This window comes from Anolis carolinensis, chromosome 3 (assembly GCF_035594765.1).
Source record: "Anolis carolinensis isolate JA03-04 chromosome 3, rAnoCar3.1.pri, whole genome shotgun sequence".
Classification (NCBI taxonomy): Eukaryota; Metazoa; Chordata; class Lepidosauria; order Squamata; family Dactyloidae; genus Anolis; species Anolis carolinensis.
The window spans coordinates 43,021,012-43,039,122 of NC_085843.1; the positions used below are offsets into that span (position 1 = coordinate 43,021,012).

At 39.2% G+C, this 18,111-nt stretch overlaps 1 protein-coding gene across 1 annotated transcript in view; it reads left to right on the forward strand.

Moving 5' to 3' along the window:
• The first annotated feature begins 4,489 nt into the window (after positions 1-4,489).
• The window catches only part of dcbld2 (discoidin, CUB and LCCL domain containing 2), a 53,276-nt gene continuing 39,654 nt past the window's right edge, over positions 4,490-18,111 (forward strand). The window contains exon 1 of the mRNA XM_008107831.3: positions 4,490-4,900. Coding sequence (XP_008106038.2) covers positions 4,798-4,900 — 103 coding nt within the window. The 5' untranslated portion in view covers positions 4,490-4,797. The remainder of the gene's footprint in view (positions 4,901-18,111) is intronic.

Consider the following 18,111-nt stretch of genomic DNA (forward strand, 5'->3'; position numbering starts at 1 on the left):
AATGCGGTAAACTAGGACATTTTAAAATGAAAATGTAGGACCACAGAAGATTAATTCGGATTGCCCCTCCCTTAAACACATTTGGAGTGTATTTAACTAGTTCTAAGTACAACAGACCCATGAAATATGTTAGAACATACGCAAAGTATTGATGTACCAGGTTCTCATTGATTTATTGGGTCTGTTCACAATGGAAGTAGAAAATGTTTTGGGTCTTTTTTCTGTCAAGTTGTTGTAAAACATGATGTTTTGGTGCTTAATTGTAAAATCGTAATTTGACCTTTTTTAGGCTTTTCCTTAATCCCTCATTATCCAACATTTTCACGTATCCAACATTCTGCCGGTCCGTTTATGTTGGATAAGTGAGACTCTACTGTATTACTCTACAAGTTAGCCTTTCTCCTATAGAAGGGTGGGAATCTAATGCTTTACTACCAGCTGATACTTCCATTACATGCAAATCAGATTTTTCCAAACCAGGCACCCTGAGAAAATGGAAGGTTCTCCTCTTAGTTTTTAAAACATTTTTATTAGCAAATGTTCCATTTTAATAGAATTCTAAAAGTAATCCAGCAGTGAAAAAGGCGGGCTGCAGGATTGGAAAAGATATAAACATTACTTAAATAAGCTACAGAGCCTACAGTTGCAATGTATTCTCATGGAATATCAATCTATGAATCTAAGAATAATCCAACTATTTTATTGAAATATATAAGTTTCCATATACATAGGAGGTCAATGGATATTCCTTCTATATAAAAAGGAAAGGGCTGTGTGTCGGCTTGCACAGATGTGTTGATAGGGAAAAAAGCTTTCAAACACAAGATTCTAGCATTTCAAGTATCAGAAAATAGAGAAAATAGGCCCGTTGTTTCCTTTGCTTAATGAAGGAGCAAAGGGACTGATTTTTTCCCATTATAAAGTACATCTATTGGGTTGTTGTGATTTTTCTGGGCTGTATGGCCATGTTCCAGAAGCATTCTCTCCTGACGTTTTGCCAACATCTGTGGCAGGCATCCTCAGAGGTTGTGAGGCATATTGGAAAAACTAAGCAGGGAAGGCTTATATATCTGTGGAATGTCCAAGGTGGGAGAAGGAACTCTGAGGCCAGTGTGAATGTTGTAATTAATCACCTTGATTAGCATTAATGGCCTTGCCAGATTCATTTCCTGGCTTCTTCCTGCCTAGGGGAATCTTTTGTTCAGAGGTGTTAGTTGCCCCTGATTGATTCATGTCTGGAATTCTTCTGTTTTCAGTGTTGTTCTGCATTTACTGGTGCACTGGAAATAACATTGCATGACTCTCTGTTGCCATCTATCAAGTAGGAAATTTAGGTACCACTTATATGTGGGGAGGCTAATTTACGACACCATAAAATCACCCAGCCGCCGTTGGAATGAGGAAGTGCCGTCGCAGTGGATGATGAAGCAGCTGCTCCCCCTGTGGCTGGAATCAAGCATACCCTCAGGAAGTTGGAAGCTGGAGAAGGTTTAAATTGCCTCTGCAATGTCGAAGAGATAAACAAACACTATAAAGGTTCAAAACATAAAAAGAGATGTGTATATTAGAGCATCATGTAAAGGCCACAGAAATAGTCAGGCCTCTCTGAGAATAGAGCTATCTTCCTTCTATGTAAAAAGGATAAGCGAATACTATAAAGTTTCAAAACATAAGTTGCACTATGTAATTCAGAGCACCATATACATACAATATTACCTGAGAGTTAACAACAATAATGAAAATAATAAGTACAGCCAACTGTTATAATCCACAGTAGTATCTTCCAGACTGTAATAGTCTCCACTATTTAAACATCAATTGAATTTGGTAACCACTATTAGAAGAATACCTACAAGAAAAGATGACTTGTTGAAATAATCATAGAATCATAGAATAGTAGAGTTGGAAGAGACCTCATGGGCCATCCAGTCCAACCCCCTGCTAAGAAGCAGGAAATCGCATTCAAAGCATCTTAATCAAGATCAAGAATGGAAGTTAGAAGATTGGAAGTCTACCTTCCCCCCCCCTTAGGGCTCCCTCCCCTGAGTACCTATCCTTCCTGCCTCCGTTTCCACTCCCTTCCCCCCCTCTCTAATTCCCCTCCTCCCCACACAGTTTCCCTTTAGATTATCTCCCTCAATTGTAACATTGCAAAAATTCAATAAAAATTATAAATGAAAAAAAAAAGAATTTGGCCACCAAAATAATATAAACACATTCAACCTCTGCAAAATAATATTGGTTAATATATCTTTTAAGACTTCACAGGTATTGAAAAGCTTGTTAAAAAAAAACCCTTGACTAAAAGTTCTTTTGATTCTTTGAGATCCTGTGTTGATGACATCAAATGTATAGCATATCTCTTGAAATTACAGTCTACTGGAAGTAAGTTCAGTTTCTCAAGAGTAAAATCCCAAGTCTGGGGAACAAACTATGCATGAATGTTGATCCCTCCTTATTAGCCAACATTTTAGCTTATTTAACATTCTGCCTGCCCATTTATGTTGGATAAGCGAGACTGTGAAGAATCTTTGCATAATGATGGCCAATTCAGGGCCTTGTTGAGATCTCATGCCAGATCTGGAGACACTGGCCTGAAAAGTTATCTCTAAAAAAGTTTCAACCCCTCCCGAATTTTTTCCTGGCTGCGGGCTTGATTTCCAGCAAGGAAGGAGCGCCATTTCCACTTCCTTGCCGTCCTTACTCATGCCAAGTTGCTCTCAGGGGCCTTTCACATGGCCATATAACCCAGAATATCAAGGCGGAAAATCCCACAATATTTGCTTTGAACTGGGTTATCCGAGTCCACACTGCCATATATTCATCTGGGGAGGCCCTGCTCTCGATCCTGCCTGTTTTGCAAATGCGGCTGGTGGGGATGAGAGGCAGGGCTTTCTCGGTGGTGGCCCCTCGGCTGTTGAACTCCCTCTTCAGTTATATAAGATCGGCCCCCTCCCTCCTAGTCTTCAGAAGGAAAGTGAAGTCCTGGCTCTGGAATCAAGCCTTTGGATAAGCACATAGTGAAATAAGAGATGTATAAGTCATGCAATGCCATGGAATGGCTTTAGATTATGATCTTTGGACGGCGTGATTTTAATTGATTATCAGTTTTTTAATGATATTGTGTGAATTTTAATTTTGTTATATTTTAAATGTATGTTTGATACGTGCATCTGTGGGCATTAAACAACTGCCTGTGTAAGCTGCCTTGAGTGCCCTCTGGGATGGAGAAAGGCGGGGTACAAATGGGATGAATAAATAAATAATATTCGAGTTCAAAGCAGATAATGTGAGATTTTATTCAGTTGTGTGGAAGGGGCCTGGGTGTGTCTCAAGTTCTGCCATGGTTTCTACTTCTCTGAGAGGAATGTTCTAATGGGCAAGATACAAATGGTACCTTCCATAACCCAGTAAAGACAACCGCAAAAATCTAATTGTCCAAGATTTGGAAATAACAGTGACTTACAGAAACACAAATGCAAAATGAATTTGACATAGGACTCTCAATATTTGTGCACCATCCTAAAAAAATATGTCACTCAAAAAATGAGTAAGCAAATTGAACTCCGTGTGCCATATGTTCTAGGGAAATCTTTCCTTTTTTCATCCTGACAACTAACATTTGTATCAAGGAAATGATCAATCCACTAATTGTGCACACCTTTAAAAAAATCCTTCATTTCTGTGTTTGTGCATGTATATATATGTAGCATGTTGAGGAATGGTTGTAAAAATATTATGTGATTCAATGAACCATGACTGTTGCAGTTATCGCGGCTGCTGTTGTGGTGGTGATGTGCCTTCACGTCATTTCCACCTTATAGTGATCCTTAGGTGACCTATCAAAGAGTTAATAGGAATTGTTCAGAAATTGTCACAAACCTCTATGTCAGATTGGCTTCCCATGAATTGCAATTTCAAAATTTCTATCAGTGAAATAAAATCTTGATCCCAGAATATCAAGGCAGAAAACGCCACATTATCTGAGTGTGGACTCAGATAACCCAGTTCAAAGGAGATATTGTGGCATTTTCTGCCTTGATATTCTGGGATACATGTGGAAGGCCCCTCAGTTGGCAGCGTTCTTGGGTGCCGCTTTTTGAGACGAATCCCCCTATTTTCCGTTACACCAAAGACTGTTTCCTTATTTCCTTAACCTGACCGAAAAAATGCCTCTTTGACTCAAGGGGGGGGGGGGGGGAGTTCTGCTTGAAAAAAACAAAAAGTCCCGCGTGAAGCGCCACGAGGGACTCTGGTTTCCAAACGCCCCACTTTCACCATCTGTCTCCACTGGACGCCGCTTGGGACTGCCATGGCTCAACGCGATGGGATCCTGTAGTTTTCCCATGGCTTTTTTTAGCCTTCTCTGCCAAAGTGCAGACCCCAGGATCCCACGGCACTGAGCCTGTGAGAAAGGGGCGCCAAAGTGCACAATTTCTACAAAGTTTCCCTGGGCGTCGACGCTGCCGTGACAGGGTATGAGGATTGGTCGGATGGCTGCAGTTTGGCCCCGCTTTGGTCCCCGTGCCAAAGGGCGCTGATGGCACAGACGCGCCCGAAGAAGAAGACCGGATTTGGGAGGGGGGAGGAAGGGGAGGGGAGGCCGGGGCCGGACCCGGAAGCGGTTGCGCCCATCGGGGGGGTGGGGAGTGGGAGGGGGCTTGGGTGGGCTGGGAAAGAGCGCAGGGAGAGGAAGGGGAGGCGGCGGGAGAGGCAGAGGCGGCGGGAGGCGCGCTTTGGGGCCGAAGCGTGTTCCTCGGGGCTCGCGATGCCTTCGGACTGCCGGACACGCGGGGCATGGTGAGCCGCCCGCAGCGCCCGATCCCCGCGGGGACCCGGCCGGCCGTGGGCGCCCTTCTGCTCCTCCTCCTGCTCCGGAGGGACGCCCACGCGCAGAAAGGTGAGAGGGGGGAAAGCGGGGGGTGGGGATCCGGATAAACCCCCTCTTGCTTCTTACACGTCAGCCTGGTCTTCAAGGCATTGACTTGCCCCCAGTAGGTCCCTCAAAACATTGTGGGGATTCCTTCTCCCAAAGGGAAGGGCTTTGGGGGAAGTCGCATATACATACATACACACACACTAACTTGCGGACTCGGCGGTGCCCGGGTTATTAGAAGAAGGCATTGCTTGTTTTTGGGATGTTAGGTGATATCACTGAAGTTTGGTCCAGATCCCTCGTTGGCTGGGTTCACTGCTGTCTGGATAAGGGTGAACCACAACTCCCAGATTCCCAGGGAAATAACCCCCAAACCATGCCAGTATTCACAGTTGACAAAGTTGTGTCTGTGTGCCAAGTTTGGTTCAGATCTGCCATGGGCAGTGCTTTCTGGATGCAGGTGAACTACAACTCCCAAAATCAAGATCCATTCCCACAAATCCCAGCAGTATGTTCAGTTGGTCATGGGGCTTCTCTGTGCCAAGTTTGGTCCCGGTCCATTGTCTGTGGGGGTCACAATATTGCTGGATACAGGTGAACTACAACTTCCAAAATCAAGATTCCACTCCATTGTCTGGGGATCACAGTATCAGTGAAGGTATTGCAAGTCCCATCATCCATGGCAAGTGTGGTCCAGGGCCATCATTGGTTGGGTTAACAGTGCTCTCTGGATGTAGGTCAAGTACGACTCCTGTAAATCATGGTGAATTCTCCCCATACCTCTTGTTCAATTGCTGATCAATTCCTCTGTTAACTTTGTTCCATAAGAAAGGGTGTGAAAGGGTTAAGAGAGAGGCTGTGGGCGGAGTCATGCAAATCAAGGAATCATAGGATGTGAATTCTGGAGAAAAACAGAACATCTAGGATGAAATTTCCCCACATGAAAGCCTTCACTTGGGTGGGGGGTAGGATGGTGTTTGTGGAGGACATTGGCAGGGTTTGGGCTGCATGTTCATGGTGCTCACTATAACCTGCATGACAGTAGAGGGAAGGCTATGGGTTTCTCCTGCGCAGTATAACCTGCTATAGCTGTTTGTGAAGGTGGGAGGCTGTCTGTGTATGGGGACACCTCCATGACATACACACATACACATTTTTCACTTTTATTTTGTGTATGTGTATAGAATATATATATATATATATATATATATATATATATATGAGATGAGATTTTGATTCAGATCCAGGAAATCCATTCATTTTGCATCTACACCTTATATATGCAGTCTGAAGTCCTTTGGGTTTGGGATATAATGTATATCATGTAAATGATATCTAGTATTATATATACTGTATCAGTATACCTCCAGGTGTTTTGGACTTCAACTCCCACAATTCCTAATAGCTTCATCTTCTTTATTCGTTCAGTCATTTCCGACTCTTCGTGATCTCATGAACCAGTCCACACCAGAGCTCCCTGTCGGCAGTTGCTACCCCCATAATAGGCTATGAAGTCCAAAACACCTGGAGGGCCAGAGTTTGCTCATACCTGATACAGTGTCATAGAGGACCCCCTTGTGAATTTTGGCTCATGCTATATTTCATGAGATATCTTGGACACCACATCATTATGTCCTACTAGCTTGGGTACCTGATGTTGCCTGGGTTATTAGAAGAAGTCATCTTTATTTTACCTCAAGTCTTAGCATGAAATTAATTTATTTTTCATATACACCTCATATACATAGCTTGAAGTGCTTTGGATTTGGGAAGTATTTACATATGCTTCATGAGATATCTTAGGCCCCTTTCACACAGCTGAATAAAATCCCACATTTTCTGCTTTGAACTGGAATATATGGCAGTGTGGACTCAGTTAACCCAGTTCAAAGCAGATATTGTGGGATTTTTTGCCTTGATATTCTGGGATGTGTGGAAGGGCCCTAAGTCTAAGAAGGAAATTCAGTTACATTTCATATATACCTTATTACACCTAGCCTGAAGTACTTTGGATTTAGGAAATACAGTAGAGTCTCACTTATCCAACACTCGCTTATCCAACATTCTGGATTATACAACGCATTTTTGTAGTCAATGTTTTCAATATATCATGATATTTTGGTGCTAAATTCATAAATACAGTAATTACTACATAGTATTACTGCGCATTGAACTACTTTTTCTGTCAAATTTGTTGTATAACATGATGTTTTGGTGCTTAATTTGTAAAATCATAAACTAATTTGATGTTCAATAGGCTTTTCCTTAATGCCTCCTTATTATCCAACATATTCGCTTATCCAGCGTTCTGCCGGCTGGTTTATGTTGGATAAGTGAGACTCTACTGTAGTTGCATATACATCGTGAATTGTCATGGAAATGATGACCCAAATCTAAATGGCCACATTTATGTGTTTATACACCTTATTGTACACATATCTCAAAGGTCATTTTATGCACCATATTTACAAATAATTTTGTGCATTAAACAAAGTTTATGTACATTTAAGCATCAGGAACCAAATGTGCCACTCTCTCAGCCAACCACTTGAACAATTTGGGGACATTTTGGATTTCCAGACAAGGGATGCTCAACTTGTATCGGGCATCGGGACCTCTCCTTTCAAACCTCATCCTAAAAGGAAAAGTTAATAATCCCATTTCCTGAGTCTTAAGGTGAACCTGCAAAGGAAACAAGTGCCTCTCTGGAAAGGAGCCCACACTGGTAGGGAAAAGGGGGGGGGGGGAATCTTTTTCCAGGGAACAGAAAAGGAGGTCCCTCCAAATGTGCGCAAAATCAACAACTTGTAAAATTTGTGACAAGAGTTTCTCCCATCTTTCTCTGAACTGTCTCAAAGGCATAGGTTCCTTCCATAAAGATCATAATGTTTCAAGATGTTGATTTAATTGGCAATAGGCCACACATTTCATTGGCAATGGGACACAGCTTCCCAACCTCATGTATGCGTGGTGAATAACTCATGTGCAACCCATGTGCACAAAATGTGTTGGTTCCTACACAGAAGTGACTTTCATGGAGAAATATGGCAATGGCTGAATTGATTTCTAGGCTCTTTAGACACAACTTTCAAGTGTTGTGCTTCGCATATTGTACTTTTCAAAATATTACCCATGGGTAACCTCAGGCATATAGATCAGGGCTGGATACACACTGCCATATAAAATCCAGATTATTTGCTTTGAATTGGATTTTATGGCAGTATGGACTCAGATAATCCAGTTCAAAGCAGATAATGTGGATTATCTGCTTTGATAATATGGATTATATGGCAGTGCAGATCCAGCCCAGGCCTTGCAAACAATGGAAGGGAATAATATACTATGTTCAAATGGGTTGCTGTAAGTTTTCCAGGCTGTGAGGCCATGTTCCAGAAGCATTCTCTCTTAATGTTTCTCCTTCTTCTATGGCAGGCATCTTCAGAGGTTGTGAGGCCCGTTGAAAACTAGGCAAGAGGGGTTTATATATCTGTGGAAAATCCTGGGTGGGAGAAAGAACTCTTGTTGAGGCAAGTGTTAATGTAGCAACTGGCCACATTGATGAGCATTGAATGGCCTTGCAGGTTCAAGGACTGGCTGCTTATGTCTGGGGGAATCCTTTGTTAGGAGTTGTTAGCTGACCCTGATTGTCTTCTGTCTGGAATTCTCCTTTTTTCTGAGTGTTGTTCTTTATTTACTGTCCTGATTTTAGAGTTTTTAAAATACCAGTAGCCAGATTTTGTACGATGTTCAAAGCTTTTCTCCATCTAGACCCAAACTTTCTCTTTTTAGAAGCTACACCCTGACCTGAATTCCTAGCCATTTGTTGGATGAAAGTATGCTCCTTCAGATATTTCAGAGTTAATGAGGCTGGCTCCTTCCTGAGGAATTTTAAGGAGTGATGCTTGAAATAACTCCCACTTTTCTTCAGCTTAAATGTTGAGATAATGTAATGAAGGGTAACCAGTGTCAAGTCATGATTTAAGATTGGTTTTGATGTTTAGTGCTGCGTTTTTGAGAGTTTTTAATATAAAGGGAATGCAGATTGACTGGAGGAAATGGTTTTGCAGAAGGGAACCCGGGAAAACCTGTGTTCAGTATTATCTTCAGTTGTTTTGGCTCCATTTCTGTTGTTATTTGTGAGATTTCAATTAGAAAAAAACCAGAAAATGAAAGCTGGCAGCCTGTTACAAAAATGCTATATGGTGCACTGGAAGTGGCTTCATAGGAGTTGTAGATTGCTGGATTTCTAATTTAAAATACAATATAATACATATACATTGTAATACATTTAAAATACATAACAATTTTAGAACCTATGGAGATCTGGCTTGCACTGGAGAAAAGATGAATGTTTTCTTTTCTTTTTATAACTGGAAAGTCATGAACAAAACATAACTTTACAAATGTGTAGTTTGAAAACCAAATAAATTGATTGTTAATTTCCCTATAGTTGACACAAGGCATTATTTTTGGGTTAATAAATCAAGTAGTCCTAAGATATTACACAATAACTTTAAAAATGTAAGGACTCAAGTTTGTTTACTCATTTTCTTCTTTTCACACATGGAAAAGGTGTTAGATTTTACAGACATTCTAGGAACTGTATGTACTGTATGTAATGCAGATTTTCCAAACTCTTATATCCTTCTTTGATGATTCCACATGGTTCATAATTAAAGTTTACAACAAGGTGCAATAAAATAAAGATACGTGGCAATGTTTATGGCAATCTGCTCACTTCCAGCAGTTTTTGTCATAGTCCAGATTCATTTGCAAGAAGATTACACATTTTAAATTACAGTAGTTCCTCTATTGTCATGGGGTTAGAGACATAGGACTCCTGTAAAAGTGGGAAAACTGTGAATTTAAAATGTTTTTTTGGAAAACCTGAGAGAACACCTGACAATGGGCAACTTCATAGGGAATGCATATGCCTACAGAAGTATTACCTGAGGACCCTTCCACACAACCATATAACCCACAATATCAAGGCAGAATAACCCACAATATCTGCTTTGAACTGGGTTATTTGAGTCCATACTGCCATATATCCCAGTTCAAAGCAGGTAATGTGGGAATTTCTGCCTTGGTATTTGGGGTTATATGGCTGTGTGGAATGGCCCTAAATCTTTAAATCCTCAATCACAAAAATAGAGGACCCAAAGAACATAACCATTAAATCCATGAAAGTTAAATCTGCAAACATGGAGGACTGGCTGTATATTTACATGAACTGCATTAATAAGGAATTTGGATGAAAGAATGTCATATAGACAAATAGAGGCTAATCCTGGATTTAAGCCCCTCCCACACAGCCAAATAAAATCCCACATTATTGGCTTTGAACTGGAATATATGGCAGTGTGGACACAGATAGCCCAGTTCAAAGCAGGTTATATGGCTGTGTGGAAGGGAGCGATTAGCATGTTTTACCAGATCTTGTTTGTCTAAGTTCTAAAATGAAAGTAAAACAAATCCTTTTATCCATTCTTTGTATTTTATAGCAGGGAGTAGCATGTAAAAGTAGGGGAAAAGGGAGAGCTTATAGAGCAAAAATAATTTCTAAACGAGAAGTGTTTTAATCAATATATAGTTTACCACTTTGCTATTCTATATCATCAACTCAAGGTGTGAGCCTTCTTGCGTGATATGTATGTTCAGGGTGATTGTTTTGGATTGATAGAGGAAGAATAATTCATGTTTGCTGTGGCAGTATAGAAAGATTTGTCCTGGTATCTCAGGAAGCTTTTATAAACAGGATCCCTCTGTTTCATTGTGGGGCTGACTCAAATATTATTGTTCCAGTGGTACATTAAATAACCCTCATTTATTTAATTCTGACTTTCTTCCATTGGGGATAATTTCTCCATTGCTTCCTATAGAAACATACATGTATGCATACTACTTGGAGGTCTGAAAATAGGGATGACCATTGAAATGCGCATCCCATTGAAAGCAGTGGGCAACATCTTCCTTTGGATGCATATACCTGTCCATGCATCCTGTCAATTCTTTCATCAAGGATGTATGAGTTGGGCATCTCAGATATATGCAGAAAATAATATGGAAACAAAAATAAGTACATTTTGCAGTAGCAGGTCCTCCGCTTCAGTGAAATAATTTTTTTACATGGGAGAAAGATAAGCTGTTGTTATGTGCTTTCAAATAATTTCTAACTTAAAGGCTCCTAAGACAAATCTATCATGGAGTTTTCCTGGCAAGATTTGTTCAGAGCGGGTTGCCTTTGCCTTCTTCTGAGTCTGAGAATGTGGCCTTCCTAGGGTCACCCAGAGGGTTTCTATGGCTGAGTCAGGATTCAAAGCCACAATAATTGAAACTCATAGTTCCAATGCTCAAACCACTAAACCAGTGTTTTTCAAACTGTCCTCCTCCAGGTGTTTTGGACTTCAGCTCCCAGAGATCCCAGCCAGTTTACCAGCTGTTAGGAATTGTGGGTCAAGTCCAAAATATCTGGAAGAGCACAGAGAAACACTGCACTACACCATGCTGGCTTTCAAAAGATATATTATTTCATCACAATTAAGATAATCATTTAGATTTGAAACATGACAACTATTTTTTTTCCTTAGGAAAATCACTATGTGATGCCTAAAGCTGGGGTATACAGAACATTTTTGCATAGTTGCAATGGAATGTGTATGTGTGTGTGTGTGTGTGTGTGTGTGTGTATATATATATAGTGTGTGTGTGTGTGCGTGTGTGTGCGCGCGAGCGTGTGTACATGGAAAATGCAGTTGTGTATGGCCATGTAAAAGTTTTATTCTTGGCAATACTGTAAGACAATTACCCCAGAATACCACAGTAGTATAGATCCAACATTTAATTTATCAAATGCATGATTATTGATTATTACCAGCAGAGGTTTCTTACCCTTGTTGGGGAAACCATAATTAAGATTAACTACAGTTTATGTTTTGTTTAGTATGATAATCTATGGTTAATTTTTGAAATTGAAGCTAAAGTTTCCTATATTCTTAAAGGAATATCTGAGTTGGAGCTCACAAAAGCTTGTTCTTGTATTTTGATGCTGCTGTATCAGTTTGATTTTATAACTTTTTAATCTCATTACACATTAATGGGATGGTTTATGTTAATACTTCTTGATAGGCTATGTTACTATTTAATTTGAGGTTGTAAATTTTAATTTGACTCTAGATGTTGGCTCATTTTGGGACTTGGTTGGGTTGTTACTGTATTTGTATTTGTATTTGAATTTATGGTCTTGTCAAGGCATTGAATGTTTGCCTTTATGTTTGTTAGAATCCGCCCTGAGTTCCCTTGGGGAGATTGGGTGGAATATAAATAAAGTTTTTATCATCATCATCATCATCTCATAGGGGGACAGGCACTTTCCCCTCTCTCATCCAGTGTGCCAGGGATTATTACCATATCTGCGTCCATTGTCTGCAATTCTGTTTCTTTCTGTCCTTGTAACTCCACAGGGGCCAACAGCTGGTTTTCATGGATGACCACTACTCTGAGTAGTAGTGGTATATGCCATAAATTACCGGATTGGTTGTGCATCCAAATTAAATCATTTAAAAGTTATTTTTCATATTTCCAGTCTCCTAGATCTGCAGTTGCAATGTCCTGTCTACATATATTACAGCTGTACTGTGGAACAGAGATACTATCTCAGTAATATATTCAAATTCTTGGGCATGTTGCTTATCTTTTAGCATTACCAGTTTGCCTTTCTGAAAAAGGGGTATTTAAAGATTCCCTAGTGTATTTTTATAACTGTGTTTATACAAGTAAGTCCAACTCTGATTTTTTAAAAAAACCAATATGAAAATAAACAAGAAAATATAACATAACCGCCTGCTAAATAAAATACTCATAGCTGAGTTTCTAGCAAGGTAGAAGAGAAAAGATGTGCCTCATAATCCCACATTAAAGCAAGAAGAAGCATACATGCAGGTTTCTGAGGTTGTCTGGATGAAGAACATGACTGATTTTGGCAAGGAATTTTTGCACTTGGATGCTATGCATGCTTACTTGGCAGTCGGTGCCATTGATTTTGATGGGACTAAGCTAAACAGGGTCAAATTTGATTAGTATTTCATGGGAGTCTATCAATAAATACCAGGTGCAGGAGGCTATATTTTATGAAGCAACTAGCTAAGCCAACTTAAGTCTTTCCTGCCTACAAAAACCCTATGAAATTCATAAGGCTGGCATAGGTTGACAGGTGACTTGAAGCACATAGTCCCTCAACACACAAGTCCAAAGAGAATATGCATATGATTTTGATATCACAGTAAAGAAAGATAATGGTTGGTTGTGTATGGAATTCAACATTTGAAAAGGGAAACAATATCCTTTTTCATTTCAGCCTTAAAAAATGCAGCACTGACAGTTTTTGTAATGACTTTGATGGCCTTACTGTATTTTTACATTGTTCTTCAGATAAAGGTTTGCTATAGATTACTGGACAGATTTTGTGTATTCATTCCATCTCTTAGCACAGCTGTCATGTATATTCAGTTTTTTTTTTATTAGTAATCACTTCTTCTAGAGATGCCATCTATAAATGAACTGGAAACCTGTTGGTTTCTGAAATTGTTGTAAACAAGCTGTCTAAGGAGAATAACAGCGTATAAAATACACTAGCTGAATAATGGGATGTAAATGTGATTTGCAATACAATTTCAAAGACATGTCTTACCTATTACCATGGGGTTTTTTATTATTGGTTTTCCCTATGGAATTGCATTGAAAGCTATGTTAAGAGCATTTAATAGCATTATGCGTGTCTTTCGGTGCACTTCTGGAGTTGGATAATGGCAGTATAATGGAGTCAAATAGTTGTTTGGGTCATTGTTTGAGGGCTCAACATTTAAATATGGTAGGTATTAAACCATTATTGATATATTACGATTAGCCAGCTATCAATCAAATTTTGACTTGCTAGAACAAAGCAGACTTGAGAAAAAATGTGGCTTTAAAGAAAGTATGAAGATGTTAGTGCACCAAACATTGAAAATGCATGATAATTTCCCTGCTGATTGCATTAATAACTGTTTTGCAGTTATATAGAGAACTGTGAAAATATAGTGGGACTCATATATGAGACTGGATATCTTAAACTTTATTTTGTTTTTTATGTGTTCTTTAAGGCAATATTTAATAAAGTATTGCCTTGGTTATCTATTTTAGTATAAGAATTTGCATTCAGAATAAAACCATGTATGTTGCGGTTAATCATACCTCTGTGTTATTACTAAGGATACAATCCTGTATCCATTTATTTAGAAGCAAACCAATTAACTTCTCAATGAAATAAGAAGCTGTAGAATTAATCAAGGAAACAATGGCCTTGAGTTTCTAGAACTGTTGATTGAGTTCAGAAGGGTGCCATAAGTCAAAACTGACTTGACGGCACTTAACAACAACATTGTGGTGACAGTATACAATAATGATATTTTGTCTTGTGTTGACTGTACAATTAAACAATGCTTGACACATTTTTCAGTTTTGTATCGCCGTAGGATGGAGCATTAAGATGATGCATTTTATGCATTCAAAGGCCTGTGAATTTATCATGTCAGCAGCATACAGTTTATTTTAAGGCATTGTAGTGGTTTACAAGGTTTTGGATGCAACAGTAAGGTGTAGTTCAAAGGTACTTGAGGAGGGTTTTGGAGTAAGGTTTTGGGGGATCAGAGTATGAAAGACCTAAAAATGTGTGGTTCTGCCCCAAATAGTAAAAGTAGTCTGCAGTAATACCTTGCAATTTCTAAAGTGTTTTTATTTTAAAATAATGTTGTTATGCTTTTCAGTCCCACTATCTATTTAATAATAAAATTGCCCAAGAGCTGAGTGCTGCTGGATTCTTGCCAAAATGATAACACCAAGGGGAAAAAGAAGAGGTATTTGCAAGTGTGGGAAGGTTCAACAAATATTTAGGAGATGAAATATAAGGGTAGTAACATTTGCAGACAGCCCAGCATGGGCATAGTCAGTAAACATGGAATACTGAATATTTGTTGAGGCTTAAAAACAAAACCCAGGATGGGAAGGAACGGAATAGGGACTATCCTTGGAATGCCTGAAAGGCAAGAAACATGATTGGGAACATTATTGCAACATAATGAAAGTTCATAGATTTCTGTGAAACATCTCTACCATCTTAATTCTGTACTGGCTGAATTTGGGCAATCATATATTTGCTCCAAAACAGACGTGAGGAGATTGGATACTTAGATTTTCAGTCTTAATATGTGAGACAGGTGATTTAAAAAGGTGTTAGCAGTCACTTTGCGGATATATTCATATAATAGAATCATAGAGTTGGAAGAGACCATAAGGGCCATCCATTCGAACCCCCCACTATGCAGAAACACATAGTTAAAGCACTCTTGACAGATGATCATCCAGCCTCTGTTTAAAAATTTTCAGAGGAGGCTCTACCATACTCATAGAGTTATGCCTTAGTCCAGTACTCCCATTAAGAGTCAAATGGGTCAGACTCTTAATTTTCATTTAGTCGCTCTTTATATAGATATCTTTACTTCATTTTTGCCAGTTTTTAAGTAAGAAGATAATATTTAATGCTAATTAGAATGCATGTTTCAATTTAAAGAGCCCTGGTAGACGAGAAGATGACATAAAATACTGCACTATATAATAAATAAATACGTGTTCTAACTGGAGTAGATCAGATGAGATGGGATTTACAAAAGTGTTACTTCAACATTCAGTAATTGATTCAAATGGTCTGCTGTAGCTGAACCTACCAGAAGGACTCAAACAATAGAAAGTTGTCTTATAGCAGTCAGACATTGGTCCATCTAGTACAGTGGTTCTGAACTTGTGGGTCCTCAGATGTTTTGGCCGCCAACTCCCAGAAATCCTAACAGCTGGTGAACTGGCTGGGATTTCTGGGAGTTGTAGGCCAAAACACCTGGGGACCCACAGGTTGAGAACCACTGATCTAGTACAATACTGTCAAGTCTGTCTAGCAGTTCCAGGGTTTTAGTGAGGGTACTTTTCTAGCTGGTGCATCATGTTATTTCTTGGTGGTCTCTCATCCACATAAGCAGTCCTGACCCTGCAGAATCAGATGCATTGAGATGTATTGCAGTAAGATTAAATATGGTTGGTCAGTTAAAATTCATACTAAAACTTTCTGCCTGATATTTATTCCCCTCTAGTATCGTACAAAACCACAGCTTCACTTGATATTTTTCACTGAAATATTTCCTTAATGTTTTAATGAAGCGATTTCTATTTGACAATTTAATTTTTCACAATTACAGCATGAAAATAGATTTTACGTTTGCTTTGTCTGTATTTATTTATTTTCAACATTTATATCCCGCTCTTCTCACCCAAGGGGACTCAGGGCGGCTTACAACAAGTGTCAACAATTCAATACCTACACATAGTTAAAAAAAATCACAACAGTACATAAAATCAATTTAAAACTATTAAATACAATATAAAAATTTAAAACGTATGGTTAGATCCATTCGTCCAAGAAAACCTCTTGCTTTAGCCATAAATTGGTCCATGTCGTCTTTGTCATTTATTCATTAAAGGCCTGAGCACATAACCATGTCTGTACTCTTTAATGCAAATCTGCTGGAAAAGAAATGGCCTCAAAGTGCTATAAAGAAGTATAATCGGTTCAACTTTACACTGGTTGGGTACACTTTATCCAGAAATCTGTAATATTCCAAAGTTGGATTGCTGAAATAATGACCCCTTTGCTTTCTGATGGTCCAATGTACACAAAATTTGTTGCATTCACAAAATTATTTAAAATATGTATAAAATGACCTTCATGTGGATAAGGTTTATATGAAACATAGATAAATGTTGTGTTTAAACTTGTGTCCCATCTTCAAGATACCTCATTATGTATATGCAAATATCTCAACATCGAAAACACTTCGTGGTTCCAAACAGTTTGGATAAGAATACTCAACCTATATTACCATGAAATGATTTCAGCTTATGAATCAGTCCATGTTGGAGAAAAGGATATCTAAGAAAACAACCAATCTACTTCATAAATTATTCTGTAATCAGTAATAGTCTTGTTTGAATCTTTATATAAGATTGATGAACAGAGGATGCAAGTGTTCCAAGGATCTCTGGCCAAAATCAGCCATTCTAAAACCAGATGGGTTTATCCGGCTAATATTGCTCTTCAAAATATCCAGCAGCTATTGCAGCATTTGCATATCTTGGAGCTTTTCTAATTCATACCAGCTTATAGGGCAGATGGACACCAGATATCAGTTTAAACTTCAGAATGAACTTCTGAACTGTGACCAGAGACAGGCAGAAAAGCCTTCGGCGGGATGGTGAAATAGCTCTTTATGCTTGCCTCTCCTGCACGCAAGCATCTTACTTAGCAAAATGTTTTAAATCACTCCTCATCCTTGAACTTTTAAAAGTAGTGTACAGTACTGACATATATCTTGAAGATATTTTATGGACCTACTCATGCCTATACATGCATTTCAATAGCTGTACTTTAGTTAATAGTAATTGACTTAGTAAGCTAGAACTATTTTCATCCTAGCAAAGGCCAGGGAGAGAAGGGTAAAATACACCTCCCTTTTATCATGAAACCATAATTTTAGAAAATCAAAATATTAATAACATCATGGACTTGGAAGGAGCACCAAGGGCCATCAAGTCCAGCCCCTTGTTCCGTGCAAGATTTCCAGCTAAACATTCACAGCGGTAGCTGTTCAGCTGCTTTTTGAAGATGTTTAGAGAGAAAGAGACCTCACCATCTTTCCAGGCAATTGAGTCAATTGTCAAATAGCTCTCATTGTCAATAAGTTTCTTCTAATGTTCAGATGAAATTTGCTGTCCTGTAATTTCAACCCATTGGACCAGAGCTTTCTAAATGAGTGTGGTCCACACCTATGTTAAATGAAAAATTCTCCCTCCACTTCCAAATAGGGGCTGGGGGAAATGACAGTGGGAAGAGAAGCACAGAAGAGACCTGCAAAGGGCATGTAGTCCAACCCCCTTCAGCCGAGCAGAAAGACACAGTTAACACCCTCCTAACAGAGAACCACCCAGACGCAGTTCAAAAAACCTCCAGAGAAGGAGGCTCCATGGGAAGAGACCCCCAAAGGGCATCTAGTCCAACTGCCTTCAACCAGGAAGGAATGCAAAATCAAAGCTTCTAGTGAAGATTGACCATAGCGTCATGCTGGAGGACCAAGAGAGGTATTCTCTAAGTTTTT